The 19637-nt window shown below is 40.3% G+C and overlaps 1 protein-coding gene across 1 annotated transcript; it reads right to left on the bottom strand.

Annotated features, from left to right (window-relative positions):
• Nucleotides 1–409: 409 nt before the first annotated feature.
• On the bottom strand, nt 410–4867 carry LOC120047608. Its single transcript, XM_038993147.1, has 2 exons — nt 4796–4867; nt 410–2503 (listed from the first exon to the last, which is right to left on the bottom strand). Exon 2 carries the CDS (start codon nt 2432–2434, stop codon nt 1250–1252), a length of 1185 nt encoding a protein of 394 aa, XP_038849075.1. The 5' UTR covers nt 2435–2503; nt 4796–4867; the 3' UTR covers nt 410–1249.
• Between the last annotated feature and the right edge of the window lie 14770 nt (nt 4868–19637).

Here is a 19637-nt window from a genome sequence, read left to right as displayed (position 1 = left end):
ACAGCTAAAGTGACACACCCATAGAGAGCTAAACTTGGGTGGTGGTTAAACAAGTTGTTGAACAAATGATAGCATATTTTCCTGGTCAACATGGAAACTATACTAACTTACTCTCCTTTGACAAACAACTGACAAAAGTATTTTACCAAGGCTATTAAAACATCTGCTGATGGTAATTGTGCTCATATTGCTGGGGCTGATGATTGTTTAGGGAGTAATGTATATAAACTGTCACATGTTATCACTATCGATGTTTATGACTCCGTGTACCTCTGCTTAAACGTTTTTACATAAAGTACCCTCTAAAATGATGTTATCATGCCAATTAGGCACATTTCCTCAGCTGCAGGTAGAGATAGAATATACAAGTCATAATTTACTATTGCATAATGATGACCAGAGATAACAATGTCCTTTAAATTGTGGTTTATTATGAATAAAGAAGATCATAAACATTTTATAGCTGTATGAAGGATATCAAATGTGTGAATATAGACAGAGATGTAATGTGGTAAGGCTATAGATTTGGACCGTGAGGTGGGTCTATCACCAGCATTTTTCAAAGGAGCTTGCGTAAGTCCTCAGTACATTGACGAGGAGAAATAGTTGTTTGCAGTAAGCTTACATAACTCATTATTACGCTGGCTGGTGTGCTAATTTACAGTATGGTCATCATGAAATACTGGAATGCAGGTAAAACAAGTTATCTTACTATTCTATTTGGTAGGAGGAATTACTACGTTCTCATGCGTTGTCATTGTTGTTGAGTAGATAGCCACAGCCTGGCATAAAATGTCTCATATATGTCCATTAATACACATATACAAATACTGATAGTTTAAACTAGGTGTGTGAAACTCATTTTGCCCAGGGGGCCGCATTCAGTCTTCAAAGAGATCGAGGCGCCATACTAAAAATGAGTTATATTTTTTCACCTTGAAATTTTGCATAAGACAGTCCACTATCCATTGTTTTTCCCCCCCAAAAATCTGGCCCCGCGGGCCATGTGTTTGACACCCCTGGTAAATGATCACTAACTACACAAAAATATACCAGGTCGATATACAAATAAACATTTTGCAGTCTGTAACAAGAGATTACATTTCACACAATCACTAGCTAAAGCATCAGCTAGGTTTGAGATATCAATAAAAACATCTCTAAACTCAGTTATAAACATTCATGAATTGTATTTGTAGTTTTCCCCATTATATCTACTCTATTTTCCATTGCACTGTTTTTAAAAAAGCTACTCAGGATGAATGCATAAGTATGCTTTTTTGTGTTTTCCATAGTAGTAAGAATCCTCTTGGAAGTTGTTGGTCTCCACCACTTCCTTATAGTGGCTGACAGCATGCACCAAGCAGTTGGGGAGACTTCTGCTGAGGACCTGAGCCACATCCATCATGTTCCCCTTCAGTTTCTGCCCCTCAATTTCTTGCTGAATCTGACCCTTGTTGATAGGCTTAGGCTGAACACTGAAAGAGATCACCACTTTGATGTTGTTCTTGGTCAACACATCAAAGTAATTAGCTCCTCCCTCACTGCCATGGTATTTCTTTCCAGCTAGCCAGTTGAAAAAGAAAATGCGCTCCTTGTCATTGAAGACCCTGATAGACCAGCTAACCCAGTCATATTTCTTAATAAGTGTGTCCAATAGGGATTTGGTGAAGTCAAGGTCAACACTGCCAGGTTTCTCCTGAAGCTGGTTTTCCATGTCCAATTTGGCTTGATCAGCGAAGTTTTCAGTGCAATCATCCACCGCTGCTTTCATGCGGTTCTCAACATCTTCCATACGCTCCTGCCACTTCTTCACCATCTCATCCCCCACAACCCCTTCCTTGAGGCTGGCGTAACCCATGACAGCAATGATGCCCACCACAAAGAGCTTCTTAAGCCTGGCGCAGAAATCTTCTACCGCCCTTCTACTCCTTTGTTCTGTGGAAACCACTGTCTCCAGCATGGGGTCACCTGAGGTATTGTCCCCGGTAACGGCATTATAGAGCGCGTCCAGGTTCAAGTCCGTGTCCGTGTTCTCATAATGGCTGAGGAACTTCTCCATCTTCTTCTCTTTGAACTTGGGCTTGGCGTTGACAAAGTCCTGGAACTTTTCGTACTGGCTGAGCATTTGTGCCTCACGGTCAAAGTTCTGCTTATTCAAGGAGGTTCTCTGCAGCTCCAGGGCGATTTGTTCGATCTCAGCCTGGATGCCTTCCAGTTTTTGGTTGACCATGCTGAACTGCTCAGTCAGGTAACGGGCATCCTGCCCTTCCGGGTTGCTGAGGATCTCAGAGGAGGCTACAAACACGGCCTCCAGGACGGGATGGAGCTGACCCACAGTGGCTGCCAGGACTGCGGAGGCCTGTCCCATGATCTCCACCCCCTTCTCGATCTTGCCCCTGTTCTGCACGAGCCATTCTGTCACACTGGTCATTTTGAGGGCTTTGTCACAAAGTAACAATGGCCAACTAGGTCTTCAAAGAATATTCAACTATGTTGATGTCTGAAAGAGAAAGAGGAACAAATGATAAAACTCTTGTGAAGGTTTGTTGAGGTGAAATAATACATGTGTTATTAAGGCAGCAACATCAGATTTGGTCTTTTTTTATTTCTAAGGATTAGCTAGCTATTAGTTTGAAGAAGTTTGTGTTGGCGATGACTCGATCATCATCGTCTTCAGTGGTGTAAAGTACTACTTAAGTAATCTTCTTGGGTATTTGTACTTTACTATTTATATTTTTGACAACTTTTACTTTAACTTTTACTTTACTACATTCCTAAAGAAAATAATATACTTTTTCCTCCATACATTTTCCCTGACACCCAAAAGTATTCATTACATTTTGAATGCAAGACAGGAAAATGGTCAGAGAACATCCCTGGTCATCCCTACTGCCTCTGATCTTGCGGACTCACTAAACACACATGCTTCATTTGTAAATTATGTCTGAGTGTTGGAGTGTGTCTCTGGCTATCCGTAAATAAAATAAAACAGATAATGGTGCCATCTGGATTGCTTAATATAAGGAATCTGAAATGATTTATACTTTTACTTTTGATACTTAAGTATATTTTAGCAATTACATTTACTTTTGATACTTAAGTATTTTAAAAACCAAATACTTGTATTTTACTGCGTGACTTTCACTTTTACTCAAGTAATTTTCTATTAAGGTATCTTTACTTTTACTCAAGTATGACAATTTGGTACTTTTTCCACCACTCATCATATCTAGAAAACACGAACAGCATCTAACACAGATTACAACAGACAGTTGGAGTCAAATAGAACAAGCTACTCTCAGCAATAAAACAAATGGAGAACATGTTGGGACATGCAAGAGTCTAGTTTCATGCCACACCCAGAGTTTCAGGTTTATGACAGGTTTACGACAGGACTCGATCACAGCTTCGGTGGCACTGACTCACTTCAAACCATGATTTAAAATTAACATACTGAATGTTTATGGGGACTCAGAGCAAATATCAAAAGCAGTGTGTGTACTCTCGCTTTATGACGTGGAGAGTTGCGCAACACTGCAGTGCTGGCTTTTTGGAGTTGAATTGACAAGCCTAACAATAGCCAAGACCCAAATCAAACACAGATGTCCATAACCTGGGAAAAAAAGGGGATTTACTTTGTGAAGATATTATTTGCAATGTAAAATACACAAAAGAGATTAACTCAAACATATCTCATTCCCCTGAGACAATATCCACTACAGAAAAAGGCACACCCAGATCCAAGGAAAAAAATCCACCACTGCACTTGTTCTGTACTGAATTTTTTTTCTTCTCCCACACACTAAAATGTGAGTTAATTGAAATGCAATTGGGTCATTGAATTCACAGCAGCTATATGTACAATGTAGCCTCAGTCATTTATATTTAGATGAAAAACACAAAATACAGATTCATATGTACACCCATAGACCATGGGCTTACCAGGTATTGCTGCATGGCAAGATGAATGGTGTCATTTTACATGCTTTCCCAAAGACTACCACTGTACTAATTACATTAGTCCTATTAAATAAGCTAACATCACCAGTTATTGCTATCCCTTTTTAAAGTTATAACATGTTAAAAAAAAATGTTAAGAGTACATGAAATAATTTGAATTTTTAAATATTTTGTAGAATTCACTTGTGACTCATCACCACATTGAACTGAAGGCATTCTAATAAAAAATAATAGTGACGGAAAATACTTACTGAGCAATTGTCCTGGTTTAGGATATGTCAAGTCTTCACTAGCGAAACAAAAATTGTTGACTGTGAGAATGGTAGTCCAAGGGTACAATTAAGAGGAAGAAAAAGGCGAGCCCCAAACTATTTTTGTAACCAACAGGAGGCATTTTGCCTTCTTTTCAATATCAGTCAACTTCTCTCAAATCCTTTGAGCATAGGAGTGCTGAGTAAAATTGTATTGCTACCCATTATTTTCCTTGCCACTTGGGGAAGAAACCAGCCTATAGAGCTCTTATGGAGACCACATCCTTGAGTCATGAGATACCAGCAAGACCACATCCGTTAACAATGCTTTCCCAACATCTCAAATTGCACTTCAATTTCACCTGTTTGTCTTGTCAGTACACAAAAATAATTATCTTTCAAAACCAGTTCCTCACTTTTTCATATAGGTCTCAGAGGTACTCTATACTTCTCAAACAAGATCAGGTCATCAAAGAATAGACAATCTGGGTAAACAAAACTTGACACCCTTGATGGTAATTCAAACTTCCCGGAGAGATAGACAAAATGGAGCATGATAAAGAAAAGAGGAAAAAACTCACCTCTAATAGTCGAATAAAGTATACAGGGGGTTGAAGTCCAGTTATCCAACAGTCCAGCTGTGCCTATGAACACCAGCCTCCTAGTGTTGGGATGTATATGTAGTCTCTCTCTCTCTCTCTCTCTCCTCTCTCTCGTCACTCCCCCTTTGGAACTCCTCCATCCCCTCTCTGCATTCCAACGGGAACCCACTCAGAGGGATGAGGGGTAGGCACTGAGACAGATAACATCCTGTAAACATTGCCCATGCAAGGACACCACACTGCCATTCACACAGGGTCTGGAGGATTGTGTGTGTGCGTGTGCATGTGTGCATCCAACCGTGCAAGTGCGCAGGAGAGCAGAAACAGGGAAAGCCAAGCAGCCCTTTCCCACAAATACAAAACCCTGCTTGTTCTGTCTCCACTGAGGTTGCTATGGCCACTGCTTCTTGCCTCTTGCCTGCTAAACAAGGCCACTGAGTTCTGTAAAGTAAGCAAGAATTTTTACAGATAAGGAATTGCAGTTCCCTAAACAGAGGCAGTTTTTGGTATTTTCAAAATAGCATATATAAGGGACATCAGAGCTAAAACGTGTGACATTTTGAACTATTTGAACCTTATAAATGCATTGTCATTGAAGGCAAGTCACTGGACATTTGGATTGAGGCGTAGTAATGGAGTTGTAATACAACCTGGAGCTGCAGTGCTCTCAGAGTCACTCTGTCACAGTGCTGAGCAGAGCAGTGAAAGGACCTCTGTGTCTCTGTATCCACACCATGGGAGACAGCGCTCACCCACTGTCTTTGTGCTTCAGCTCTGACCGTGACACACACTGCCTGATATGACCAATCAGTCCAGTTAACACTGAAGAGGAGGAGATAGAGGAAGAGGAGGGGATATCTGTCGTGAAGTCAGGACGGTCAGTCATATTGAGGAGGAGTTGGCGAGCCTGCCGGCTACCCCCAGTGTTTTTTGGGTCTCCCTGTATCGTCCCGCAGTCAGATGTCACACTATGCTAAGTCATTACCATCGGAAAGGGGAGGATATGTTTCGCAGGGGCTCAATGGTAGGTGGCGTGTGGTATTGACTGGCGCTGGGAGACACGCTGACTAGGAGGCATCAGTGTGATGAAGCAAAGCTTACTTCCTGAATCCTACTTCCCGAATATTCCACATTACGTAATTTGAGATGTCCCATATCCTGTCAAAAATTACAGTTCACTATCCAGTGTGTGAAAATCCTAAATCATTCATCCATTACCCATTTGCCAACAGGTTTAGTAGTTCATTTTTGAAGAAAAGAGAATTGAAAACAACAGACTGGAAACTTCAGAAAGATTCCATCTCACATAAAATGTAATCAATGGAAAATAGGGCCTCATTTAAAAAATCATGGCCTTTGTAGGGGATTTAAGCAGACAAGGTGGAACAATGGTAAAGTCATTAAAATAATGACAACCAGGCTGAACAAGGTGTGCCAGACAGGTCAGTGTACTTTTAGCTGATGTTTTGTCTGGTTTTACTCAGCTAATAGCCATATCAACTTAACATTCCTGTTCAACAGCTTTAATGTTAATAAACAGGTGGAATAAACATTATTTCTCTCATTACTTTATGTGCATAGTGAATCTGCAGACATTATGGCACACGTTGAACTTCTTTGTCTTCTCTTTGATGATCATTCTATGCCGGTTTTGTCACGATCGTCGTAACATTGAAGAGAGGAGGACCAAGGCGCAGCGTGAAATGAATACATATTTAATTAATGAAGACAAAGAACACTTTACAAACTAAACTAAACAAAACAACAAACGTGAAGCTATATAAACAATAAGTGCAGACACAGGCAACTTAGACATAGACAATCACCCACGAACTACCTAATGAATATGGCTGCCTAAATATGGTTCCCAATCAGAGACAACGATAGACAGCTGTCTCTAATTGAGAACCAATCTAGGCAACCATAGACATACATACACCTAGACTAGACACTGCCCCATAAACATACAAAACCCCTAGACAATACAAAACACATACATCCCCCATGTCACACCCTGACCTAACTAAAATAATAAAGAAAACAAAGATAACTAAGGCCAGGGCGTGACAGGTTTAGTCTATATAACTAAAATCTCAACAGAATCTCATGATTGACGGTGAGGCACATGTCCAATGCTTTAGCTGCTATCCCTAATAATTCCAGACTTGATTAGGATGTACAGTATATTTCTTCAAATGAAAGTGCAAGGGAAATGTTTATGTTTGTGCTATTCTCATAACATATTTCTGTGCTCTATTCATGTGCTGTTCTAAATAACGCATTTCTGTGTTCATGCAAGTGGCTGACTGTACAAATCCTCACTATCAGTAGCTGCAATTTGGCAGTATGCCCAGATCTTGTTTTGAGAACGAACGAAAGATATCTCAGTTTCAAGGTCTTGGCTTAGAGAGAATGAAGTCTCGTGAGGTATTGGTCTGTCACGTGTTATGAACCAGTATTGGTCGTACACATGGATGAAACAAAACGGTAATGATTCATTCATCATGCTAAATCATACAAATATAACTTGTCTGTGTATAGCCATATATAAGACAACTGCTGGGACTTCCCAGGCAGAGTTCCTGATTGACATGTGTACTATGGTGCATTGAGTTGGTTTGAGCCTCTCCAGCACGCTGGCAATAAACAATGATTCATTAAGATTGACTTTGAGTGTCCCTGTGTAAGAATTTCCATGACAAAAGGTAATCAAAAACAGTTGTGTCTTCTCATGTTGAATGGCTGTTGAAATAGAAGATTAGCTCAATACTATTGACCACACTTTCTGACCTTGGTCTCTAGCTATAGTGTTTCCTCCTTGCCACAAGATGTCACTTTAGTTCACTGGAAAGCCCCCCAGTGTCTTATCCAAGACATAATGTACCACTTTGCCAGAGGGGGGGGGGGGGCTCTGTTTGGGAAATAAATATACATATTTTTGCATAATGGGGATAGACAGGATGTCCTTTGTCTATCATTTGTTAATGTTAAGAGAGGACTTAGCACTCGTCATTCCTGGATTTGAGCAACTCCCATGGGAAAACAAATGTGGGTTGGAATGACAGTTTACTAGAAACAGGGTTGAGCAACAAAAATGAAATTGCTTCTCAGGCATAGTGGGTGCTACATTATAAGACGTGAGATACAGCTGGAGGCTCCAAGGTTTGGTCACAGCCAGAGACTGTAGGTGCATCAACATCATATGTCTGTATCATCAACATATGTGAGTGCTAACATGAGCATAAACTGTGATATCACAGTATAATATAATTTCATGGCATGGTATACTACCTAGTTATTAGGTCACTTATGTCATGTACAGGTGTGGTATCTTAATTTGATCACTCTGTTGTTGCTGAGAATATTCCTTCACCGCATTCAAATCAGCCTTGTGATTTACATAAATTCCCTAAAAACCCACAGTTTTCTTTCTCTCTCGCTCGATAATAACGCTAAAGCACCAGACAGAATAAATGTCCTCCTACTGTAGTTCCTACAACTGCTACATTCAAATGTACAAAAATGTATACGAAATGCAGCCATACACATTAACAACCATTATTTTATATAACTTAATAAGACAAGATAGATATTGGTCTCCACTACACACAAGTGAATCTGAAATGCATACGTAGGCTACACCTAAACTATAGCCTACTGTAGCATATCAAAACAAATTTCCAGTTAGAAATCATCCCTTTTGTTTTAAAATAATCAAATCCTGTGCTGCAGGATTATTTTATTCTTGAGAAGGAACTGGTTAAATTAAGATCCTACACCCCCACTAAGCACAAACTGGTTGAATCAATTTTGTTTCAAGGTCATTTGTCAAGGTATTGTGACATGGAAATATCAACTACAGGATTATGTCATCATGGTAAGCAATTTCAAACATAGACAAATATGTTGAATATGTACCTTCGAAACAATGTTCAGATCTTCAACGTTACTGTATATTGACTAACAGAAAAGATAAACAATAGGCTGGGCAGCACCTCCTACTGGAGAATTGATCTACGTACAGATATTAATTTGGTCTCCCATCCAAGAATATATCCAAGCCCTGCTTATATTTGTCACTGACTATTACCAATGTGCTATCGTGAGAATGATAATTAAATAGCTTCCCTGGTTAATAACTAAATAGATTCCCTGTTGCTATCAAAGTAATTTCAAAGGGTAGGTTTAACAGAGAAAATTAAATGTAACAATACTTTCTAAGTCATATATCATCAATATTTTTAGGCCTATTTAACATTTGTGAAGACATCAACAGCTATTGTTTCAATTCAACCCAGGGTTCAACTAAAAATAGACAATAGGCTACATGTACTGAGTATAACACACATTAGGAACACCTTCCTAATATTGAGAGGTGTGTGGACTTGATTAGCATGTACATTATATTTCCTCAAAGGAAAGGTTATCAAAAACGGTTGTGTCTTCTCATGTTGAATGGCTGTTGAAATAGAAGATTAGCTCAATGCTATTGACCACACTTGATCTTTCTGACCTTGGTCTCTAGCTATAGTGTTTCCTCCTTGCCACAAGATGTCACTTTAGTTCACTGGAAAGCCTCCCAGTGTCTCTTCTAAGACAGAAGGTGCCACTTTGCCAAAGATGGGATAAAATTGATGCAGGGCGGTGTTTGGGCAATAAATAGACACCTTTTTGCATAATGGGGATAGACATGATGTACTTGTTCTATAAATAGTTTGTCTTGATTGGTTGGGTGAGGGTAAACTGGAAGAGCCTTTCATGTCATGAATAGTCTGGTTTGTGGATTATTGTTGCTGGTTTGTTGCTGGTTTGTGGATTATTGTTGCTTCACTGGTTTTTAATTTGCAGGCAATTTAGAAAGATGATACAGTTATTTACTATGACTAAGCAGCCTATAGTAACAACAAAACTGGCCTTTGAGAAACACATGAAAATACAGTTATAGGTCAAAACTGTTTGCTGTTTATATAAAAAGAAACCATCCTTTATTCCACATGACCACAGTGTATTGTTGTGTTACTTGGAATGAGGGATTGCTATGCAAACAAAAAGTTGTTACTTTTCAGAGAGGATTTAGCACCCGTCATCCCGGATTTGAGCAACTCCCATGGGAAAACAAATGTGGGTTGGAATGACAGTCCATTAGAAAAAGGGTTGATCAACAGCCATGAAAGTGCTTCTCATGCGTAGTGAGTGCTATGAGACGTGAGATAAAGCCGGAGGCTCCAAGGTTGGATCACAGCCAGATACTGTAGGTGCCTCAACATATGCCTGTGTCAACAACATACGGTGCCTTCAGAAAGTTTTCACACCCCTTGACGTTGTCCACATGTTGTTGTGTTACAGCCTGAATTTTTTTGTTTTTTACTGGCCTACACAAAATACCCCATAATGTAAAAGTGAAATTATGTTTTTCAAACTTTTTTTTACATATTAATAAACAATGAAAAGCTGACATGTCTTGAGTCAATCAGTATTCAACTCCTCTGTTATGACAAGCCTGAATAAGTTCAGGAGTAAAAATGTGCTTAACAAATCACCTAATAACTTACATGGACTCACTCTGTGTGCAATAATAGTGTTTAACATGCTTTTTGAAAGACTACTTCATCTCTGTACCCCACACATAAAATGATCTGTAAGTGAAGCAGTGAATTTTTAACACAGATTCAACCATAAAGACCAGGGAGGTTTTCCAATGCCTCACAAAGAAAGGAACCTATTGGTAGATGGTAAAAAAGGCAGCATTGAATATCCATTTGAGCATGGTGAAGTTATTAATTACACTTTGGATGGTGTATCAATACATTCAGTCACTAAAAAGATACAGGCATCCTTCCTAACTCAGTTTCCGGAGTGGAAGGAAACCGCTCAGGAATTTCACAATGATGACAATGGTGACTTTAAAATGGTTACAGAGTTTAATGGTTGTGATAGGAGAAAACTGAGGATGGGTCAACAACATTGTAGTTACTCCACAGTACTAACCTAACTGACAGAGTGAAAAGAAGGACGCCTGTACAGAATAAAACATATTCCAAAACATGTATCCTATTTGCAACAAGACACTAAAGTAATACAGCAAAAAATGTGCCAAATCAATTTACTTTTTGTCCTGAATACAAAGTGTTATGTTTGGGGCATATCAAATACAAAACATCACTGACTACCACTCTCCATATTTTCAATCATAGTGGTGGCTGCATCATGTTATGGGTATGCTTGTAATCGTTAAGAACTGGGGAGTTTTTCAGGATAAAAAATAAACGGAATGGAGCTAAGCACAGGCAAAACCCTAGAGGAAAACCTGGTTTTGTCTGCTTTCCACCAGACACTGGGAGATTAATTCACCTTTCAGCAGGAAAATAACTTAAAACGGAAGTCCGAATATACAGTGGAGTTGCTTACCAAGAAGAGTGTGAATGATCCTGCGTATACAAGTTATAGTTTTGACAATGATCAACAACCAGTTTGACAGAGCTTGAAGAATTTTTTAAAGAATAATGGGCAAATGTTGAACAATCCAGTTGTGGAAAGCTCTTAGAGACTTACCCAGAAAGACTCACAGATGCAATCGCTGCCAAAGCTGCTTCTACGAAGTATTGAGTAAGCGGTGTGAATACTTATGTAAATGTGATATTTCTTCATTTCATTTTAATAAATGTAAAAAAAACACTTTGTCATTATAGGGTATTTTGTGTGGATGGGTGAGATTTCTTAAAATATTTGATCGATTTTGAATTCAGGCTGTAACACAACACATTGTGGAATAAGTCAAGGGGTATGAATACTTTCTGAAGGCACTGTATGTGAGTGCTAATATGAGCATAAACTGTGATATCTCAATGTAACAAAAAAAGTATAGGTTAAAGTTGAAGTGTACTGCTCTGTCTTCAGCTGCAAGGATAGCTTCTCACTGTCCTCTGTCCTGCAGATGTTTCCAGGTCACAGAACATGTAACATGATGACAGACAACTTGGATTCAGGAGATTCAGCACCACTTGGTTGATTTAAGGCTTCCCCTGGTGAATGAGGGAGGTCCCACAGGAAATGAAATGAAAGTGACAAAAGAACGAGGACCACTCCTTTGTGCCGATACTTCACTGTACTACGGCTGAGGAATGGTGTTGAACAAACTGTACTCACAGGGAGGCAACATTATTCAAATAATTATAGGCTACAATAAATTAAAGTTGTGTGTTACAGAAAACATTGCTTTTACTTTTGACCTTTTTCAGTTTCAATATGTTCTGTGGACACAAGGTAAACAATGCTGCTATGGCAATTAACTATTTGATAATGATTAACGCCACTAACAAACACAATTTCTCACTCTCCCATTCCCTCTTTGTCATGTGTTGTTAAGTACAATAGGCTAATCATCCATAAATGCTGCGCTCTAACAGAACTTTGACCAATCTGAGTCATAACCCACTGGGCCTCACTGGTTGAATCAACGTTGTTTCCAAGCCATTTCAATTAATTTACGCTGAACCAATGTGGAATAGATGTTGAATTGATGTCAGAGCCTAGTGAGAAGCCACTGATCTGTATGCACACAGCCGCTCTTGTGGTGAGGGACGCTTGTCTGCCTCTCAACCACACAAACAGGTCCAAGCCATCAGCCACTCCCACGGATCGATACAAACTCAGGCTAGATCAGAGGAAACAGATAAAGGTTCAGAGCCTGGGATAGGTCAGCTTATTGATTGCAGACAAATTCATCCGAAAGGTCATTCTTGCCCTTACAAACCAAGCGAACCACCTTCATACAAATTGGAAATGAAATTACTCTGACTGTTGTAAATCTTGTTAAAGCATATGTTTTTACCCCCCTATTTCAGGATTGCATTTTACTGTAAGTTTCAGCAGAGCAGCTCATACATTAAATTGTCTCTAGTGCACGCAGGTAGGAACAATGTTAGAAAATGTGGACAACAGCTAAATTCCAATCATCTGTTTCATTGTAACCAGATTGTACATTCTATTGTGTCTCAAAACATATTCTGATGTCTATTTGCATGATTGAGTTGCACACAACCCAGTGAGGCAGTGTAGCTCTCTTTAGAATCTGGCCTCATCAGTATTTGAGAGGGGGAGGTGGACAGCCAAACAGTGACGTGATTCCTTCACATGCCTCATTGTTCCAGTGTCATTGGCCATGGCCTCCTGCTGTGGACCCCAGTCTTCCACACACAGGCCCACTCTGCCAGCCAAACAACTAATACCATTCATAGGAAGAGAGGACTGCCACAGCGTTTAAATAAATCTTCTTAGGGATAGCCCCCTTTTTTTCAATTTTCGCCTAAAATGACATAGCAAATCTAACTGCCTGTAGCTCAGGCCCTGAAGCAAGGATATGCATATTCTTGGTACCATTTCAAAGGAAACACTTTGAAGTTTGTGGAAATGTGAATTGAATGTAGGAGAATATAGCACAATAAATCTGGTAGAAGAAAATACAAAGAAAAAAACAACTGTTTTTTTTCTACCACCATCTTTGAAATGCAAGAGAAAGGTCCCAGTTCTAGCCATCACTCTGATTGTAATTCCGATTGTGTCCACAAGATGGAGGAAGTGCAAAGTTTCAGACGGATAAGTTGAAGCATGAGCGAACTACATGACCTTTAGTGTGAAGTCACCCAGGTACATTTGGGCAAATCGTGAAGGAGACATTGTCACGATCGTCTTCGGGTGAAAGAGAGGACCAAGGCGCAGCGTGATATAAATACATCATGTATTTATTTAAGAAAGACGAATAACACTAAAACAAACTAAACAAAAACAACAAACAGACGACCGTGAAGCTATACAAACAAATAAGTGCAGACACTGGCAACTTACACATAGACAATCACCCACAACCTACCTAATGACTATGGCTGCCTAAATATGGCTCTCAATCAGAGACAACGATAGACAGCTGTCTCTAATTGAGAACCAATCTAGGCAACCATAGACTTACATAAACACCTACAATGAACACAACCCCATGAACTCTACAAACACCCCCTAGACAATACAAACACCCTAGACTAGACAAAAACACACAAACATCCCCCATGTCACACCCTGACCTAACTAAAATAATAAAGAAAACAAAGATAACTAAGGCCAGGGCGTGACAGACATTGGCATTCATATTACATTTTTCAGCAAGAATATTGTCAAATCTGTATACTTGGACTTTGATTTAGATTTTACAGTATTAGTAGCCATATTATAAGTTCAACATTTGCAAAACAACCAGTTTTCATAACTTCATAACTCTGAATATTCTTATTTTTGTCCAAAAGGAAAAGGCATGCTGTTGCAAAAGGTTAGCAAAATCGATCGTGCATGCTATATGGACCTTTTTAGGATATGAAAAAGGATTTTATCAAACAAAACGACACTTCATGTTATCTCTGAGACCCTTTGGATGATAAATCAGAGCAAGATTTCAGAATGTAAGTACACATTTCACCTTCAGAGGTGAATTTATCAAACCTATCGCGGTGAAAAAAGTGTTTTGTTGTTAGGAGCTCTCCTCAAACAATAGCATGGCATTTTATCTCAGTAATAGCTACTGTAAAGTGAACAGTGCAGTTATATTAACAAGAATTTAAGCTTTCAGCCGATATAAGACACTTATATGTACTGACATTTGTTGTTTCTCTAAAATCTGAAATGGTGACAAAAGACGCTGCATGATTTACCCTATTAATTTTTTTAATTTAATTTGCGACCTGGCCAGGATAAAGCAAAGCAGTTCGATACATACAACAACACAGAGTTACACATGGAATAAGCAAACATACAGTCAATAATACAGTAGAAAAAAAAGTCTATATACAGTGTGTGCAAATGAGTTAAGATAAGGGAGGTAAGGCAATAAATAAGTAAGTAGAGATACTGGGGTGCAAAGGAGCAAGATAAATAAATAAATACAGTATGGGGATGAGGTAGTTGGATGGGCCATTTACAGATGGGCAGTGCAGTGATCTGTGAGCTGCTCTGACAGCTGGTGCTTAAAGCTAGTGAGGGAGATATGAGTCTCCAGCTTCAGTGATTTTTGCAGTTTGTTCCAGTCGTTGGCAGCAGAGAACTGGAAGGAAAGGTGGCCAAATAAGGAATTGGCTTTGGGGGTGACCAGTGAGATTTACCTGCTGGAGCGTGTGCTATGGGTGGGTGCTGCTATGGTGACCAGTGAGCTGAGATAAGGCGGGGCTTTACCTAGCAAAGACTTGTAGATGACCTGGAGCCAGTGGGTTTGGTGATGAGTATGACGCGAGGGCCAGCCAACGAGAGCGTACAGGTCGCAGTGGTGGGTAGTATAAGGTGCTTTGGTGACAAAACGGATGGCACTGTGATAGACTGCATCCAATTTGTTGAGTAGAGTGTTGGAGGCTATTTTGTAAATGACATCGCCGAAGTCAAGGATCTGTAGGATGGTCAGCTTTACGAGGGTATGTTTGGCAGCATGAGTGAAGGATGCTTTGTTGCGAAATAGGAAGCCGATTCTAGATTTAATTTTGTATTGGAGATGCTTAATGTGAGTCTGGAAAGAGAGTTTACAGTCTAACCAGACACCTAGGTATTTGTAGTTGTCCACATATTCTAAGTCAGAACCATCCAGAGTAGTGATGCTGGACGGGCGGGCAGGTGCGGGCAGCGATCGGTTGAAGAGCATGCATTTAGTTTTACTTGCATTTAAGAACAGTTGGAGGCCACGGAAGGAGAGTTGTATGGCATTGAAGCTCGTCGGGAGGTTTGTTAACACAGTGTCCAAAGAAGGGCCAGAAGTATACAGAATGGTGTCGTCTGCGTAGAGGTGGATCATAGAATCACCAGCAGCAAGAGCGACATCATTGATGTATACAGAGAAGAGAGTCAGCCCGAGAATTGAACCCTGTGGCACCCCCATAGAGACTGCCAGAGGTCCGGACAACAGGCCCTCCGATTTGACACACTGAACTCTATCAGGGAAGTAGTTGGTGAACCAGGCGAGACAATCATTTGAGAAACTAAGGCTGTTGAGTCTGCCGATAAGAATGTGATGATTGACAGAGTCGAAAACCTTGGCCAGATCGATGAATACGGCTGCACAGTAATGTCTCTTATCGATGGCGGTTAGGATATCGTTTAGGACCTTGAGCGTGGCTGAGGTGCATCCATGACCAGCTCTGAAACCAGATTGCATAGCGGAGAAGCTTCGGTGGGATTCTAAATGGTCAGTAATCTGTTTGTTAACTTGGCTTTCGAAGACTTTAGAAAGGCAGGGTAGGATAGATATAGGTCTGTAGCAGTTTGGGTTTAATAGAGAGGCCACATAGGGTAACCATGAGTGTCCACCAAAGTATATATAGCTATACTTGTACCAGTGTTGTGTTCCAGAATGTTAATTTGTTTTACAGACAGACAATTTTACACCATACAAGTTGCAAACGTGGAACTTGCAATGTTATCATTCTCAAAGGACAAGGTAAGAAATTGAAACAATTTGAAGAGTATATATTGTATTTTATCCATGCTGAAGTTCTGGAGTTACTGGTTGTACAGTATATGTGCATGTAAGAGAGTGAGAGGTGAGTGCGTGTGGGGTGAGTGAGAGTAAAGAGAGAGAGAGAGAGCTAAAGAGAGAGAAAAGAGAGAACAGAGAGAACAGAGAGAGAGAACAGAGAGAGCACATGTTTCACTGCACAGATCAAAAGACAGATTACAGTACAACTTTAATTTGCTAATGGTTGTATGGACAGACAAAAAAAGGAAGCCTGTAGGACTATTTATAGTCTTGCTACAGGGAACCACCCTGACTGAGGTTGAAGCTGGTTCTCTTCTATACATGTGACATTTTCCCTGAAAGTCTACTGCCTAATTAAAAATCCACAAAGACAGTTAAGACGTATATTGTTTAGATGGGGATTCTATGTAGATTCCAAACTATTACTTCCTGTGCGTTGACAATCATAGATTGCTGCTGTGTGGTTTCCTGATTTCCCTTCCTCCATTTCCTCTTTCTCACGCTTTTGCTCACACTCCTTATCCTCCCCAGGGGAAGGCCTCTTAGCCCCCTCCCCCCACACACTCCGTAGCCCCTGACTCCCAGCTCATACAAGGCTACAGTAGATGAGTCCTCTAACAAAATGGGTTGATGTGCTGGACAGTATAAAAGAGGAACTACTCTGTGTGTAGTTTGGGGAGGAGGGTAAGTGTGGGGGGGGGGAGCAAACAAGAAATTCTGGCTCTTATCTCCGAGATAGAGAGAGAGAGAGAGAGAGAGAGAGAGAGAGAGAGAGAGAGAGAGAGAGAGAGACCTGAGACGGAGCTGTTTCCTGACAAAATGTAAAAAATATAAAACAATTAGAGAGTGTCATTTTCCCAAATTTGAAACCCTTATTCAAGGTCTCAAAGACCTCTCAGACAAGGATAGGCTACCCATCCTGTTGGGGGAGGACGCAGAGAGCTGTGGGTTGGCAGCGCACTACATTGCTGCCTGCCATAAGTTGAGGGACAGTGTCTGATAGACCAATCAACCTGCAAATGTACTCTACTGTATGCTTATTGTAATTGTTCAATGTATGGTTATTTTGACCCTTGGTTATTGTTGTTACTGTTGTCCCGTTGACAATTGTGATTCTCATTTTTATTTATTTTTATATTGTAAATATCCAAAATAGCTTTGGCAATATGTACATTGTTACGTCATGCCAATAAAACGAATTGAATTGAATTGAATTGAGAGAGAGAGAGAGACAGAGAGAGAAAGAGAGCGAAAGAAAGAGAGCGAGAGCGAGAGAGCGATTATCTACTTCACTTGCTTTGGCAATGTTATGTGTTTCCCATGCCAATAAAGCCCTTGAATTAAATTGAATTGAGAGAGAGAGGGCAGAGAGAGAGAGAGAGACAGAGAGACAGAGAGAGAGAGGGCAGAGAGAGAGAGAGAGAGAGAGAGAGAGAGAGAGAGAGAGAGAGAGAGCGAGAGAGAGAGAGGGCATAGAGATTCTGATGTGATGTATGAACAGCTATGAGGAGAGGAATTTGGCTGGGGGAAATCCAGTCTATACTGCGAACACAAACTTCATGGGGCCTTAAAGGGAGGCCACTGAGAGCTCGAGGGGAGACCGGAAGTGTTTCCCAACATGAGGGAACTGTTTGAGGCAGTGCAGATGGTAAAAACACATGTTTTGTATTCACTGGAAACACTTTCCCATGGTTTTTCACCATAAAGACGTGTTCTACAAACATTCCATACACTATTTCAAAGAGTCTCATATACCACTACTCCTAGAGAAGTGCGTAGCTGACTACAGCCCCAAACTTTAAATGCAGAACCTCCAGCCAATAGAGAGACTTTTTACAGAGTCGATCCTGAGTGCTGGGCTGGACCTGCTGCTGTGTGTCACTGAACAAATGTTTTAATGCTTTTTATCAGATTAGCCCTCTAAAAGAGCAGCAGTCTGGTCGATGGTCCACTCGGACTGATGGGTAATAACATTATCCTGGGCTGGGATTGGCAGAGACAGCCAGGCAGAGCCATCCTGCCATTGATCCAGACCCTCCAGGGAAACTCTGATGCTGCCCTCCATCAAATCACTCATTTGTTTATGAAATATTGATATTAGCTGCGATCTCTTCCTGAAGACGGGTAAACGTGGCTAGTAGGAGAAGAACATGTCTCTAAGCAGGCTTTTGGATCTACTAGATAGAGTTTATTAGAATTCCTGAGCAGGTTAAAATATTAAATCCAACAAACCTGTTGCTGATTGTTCGTTAATGTCTCCTAACATTAGGGGGCTCAGCCATTCTGTGCAAACAACATGATTGATTTCGTGTCCTGTCTCCTCAATGCTGATTGTCACAGAGTGGAAGTATATAGACATAGATTCCAATGGAAATGTCAGCCGTCGCTTCTATTCTATTTCGTCCGTATCTAGGGGAGATTTGGAGATGGAAGACAGGGATCAATACTCTGACATTCAGCAGTGCCACTGCTTAGCTACATGTACTCCTGTTGAATTATAGGAATCTTTGAGTACTTTATGAAAGTGAAAGTAAAAATCAAGATGTTTTGGAAAATGTCTTCAGATTAGGATTATGTTCTAGTTTTGAAAGGTTCAACATTTTACCACGTATTGCAAATAATCTGGTATAAAAAAATCAAACACGGTCATGCACAATATGTGGTAAAAACCCTCAAATGTTAATCCCTAACTGCTTTGAAACAGCTGCAGATTGTGGAGAATCAACATGCAAAATCTGTCATTCTGAGGGAGTCTTGGAGAAGACCAATGAGAAGCCTGTTGATCTGTTTGGTGATAGCGCCCTCTGTCTTCAGAGTAGCACCTACTCCATGTCACCATACAACATTTCTCATTCAGATAATATTTTTATCCAGATGAACAAGGTAGCCTTGGCTCCTTCCCCACAAAGCAGACTCCCTTAATAGATCAGGCTAGCAAGCAGAAGCTTTGATCGTTCCATATTGGCAGTTGGAATTGATGTGCTATCACAGGAAAAGCTCTTTATGCAGGAGTAGAGCTCCATGGATCAATAGATGTCACCCAGGAAAAGCCCACAGAACCACTAATGAATACAAGACGTTCCATGGGCTTATGCTGTATGGTTTATGTAATAAGAGCTGAACTAACCACCAACCTACAGTGATAAACAGACCATGGAGAGGGACAACATGGCTCCAATCCTGTATTTTAAAAAATAAAAACATAAACCCCCTCAGCCTATGAATTGAGACGTTGCAATTATTTCCATACTTATATACTATACTATAGCATACTATGCTAGGCTGCATGAAGAGCAAAATGAAGTCCAGGGATGCCCT

This window comes from Salvelinus namaycush, chromosome 5, assembly GCF_016432855.1.
Source record: "Salvelinus namaycush isolate Seneca chromosome 5, SaNama_1.0, whole genome shotgun sequence".
NCBI classification, from domain to species: Eukaryota; Metazoa; Chordata; class Actinopteri; order Salmoniformes; family Salmonidae; genus Salvelinus; species Salvelinus namaycush.
This window is presented reverse-complemented; position numbering and strand designations above follow the sequence as displayed.

Coding starts and splice junctions, on each gene's coding strand:
- LOC120047608 (XM_038993147.1), bottom strand. CDS start 2,434: ATGACCAGTGTGACAGAATGGCTCGTGCAGAACAGGGGCAAGATCGAG.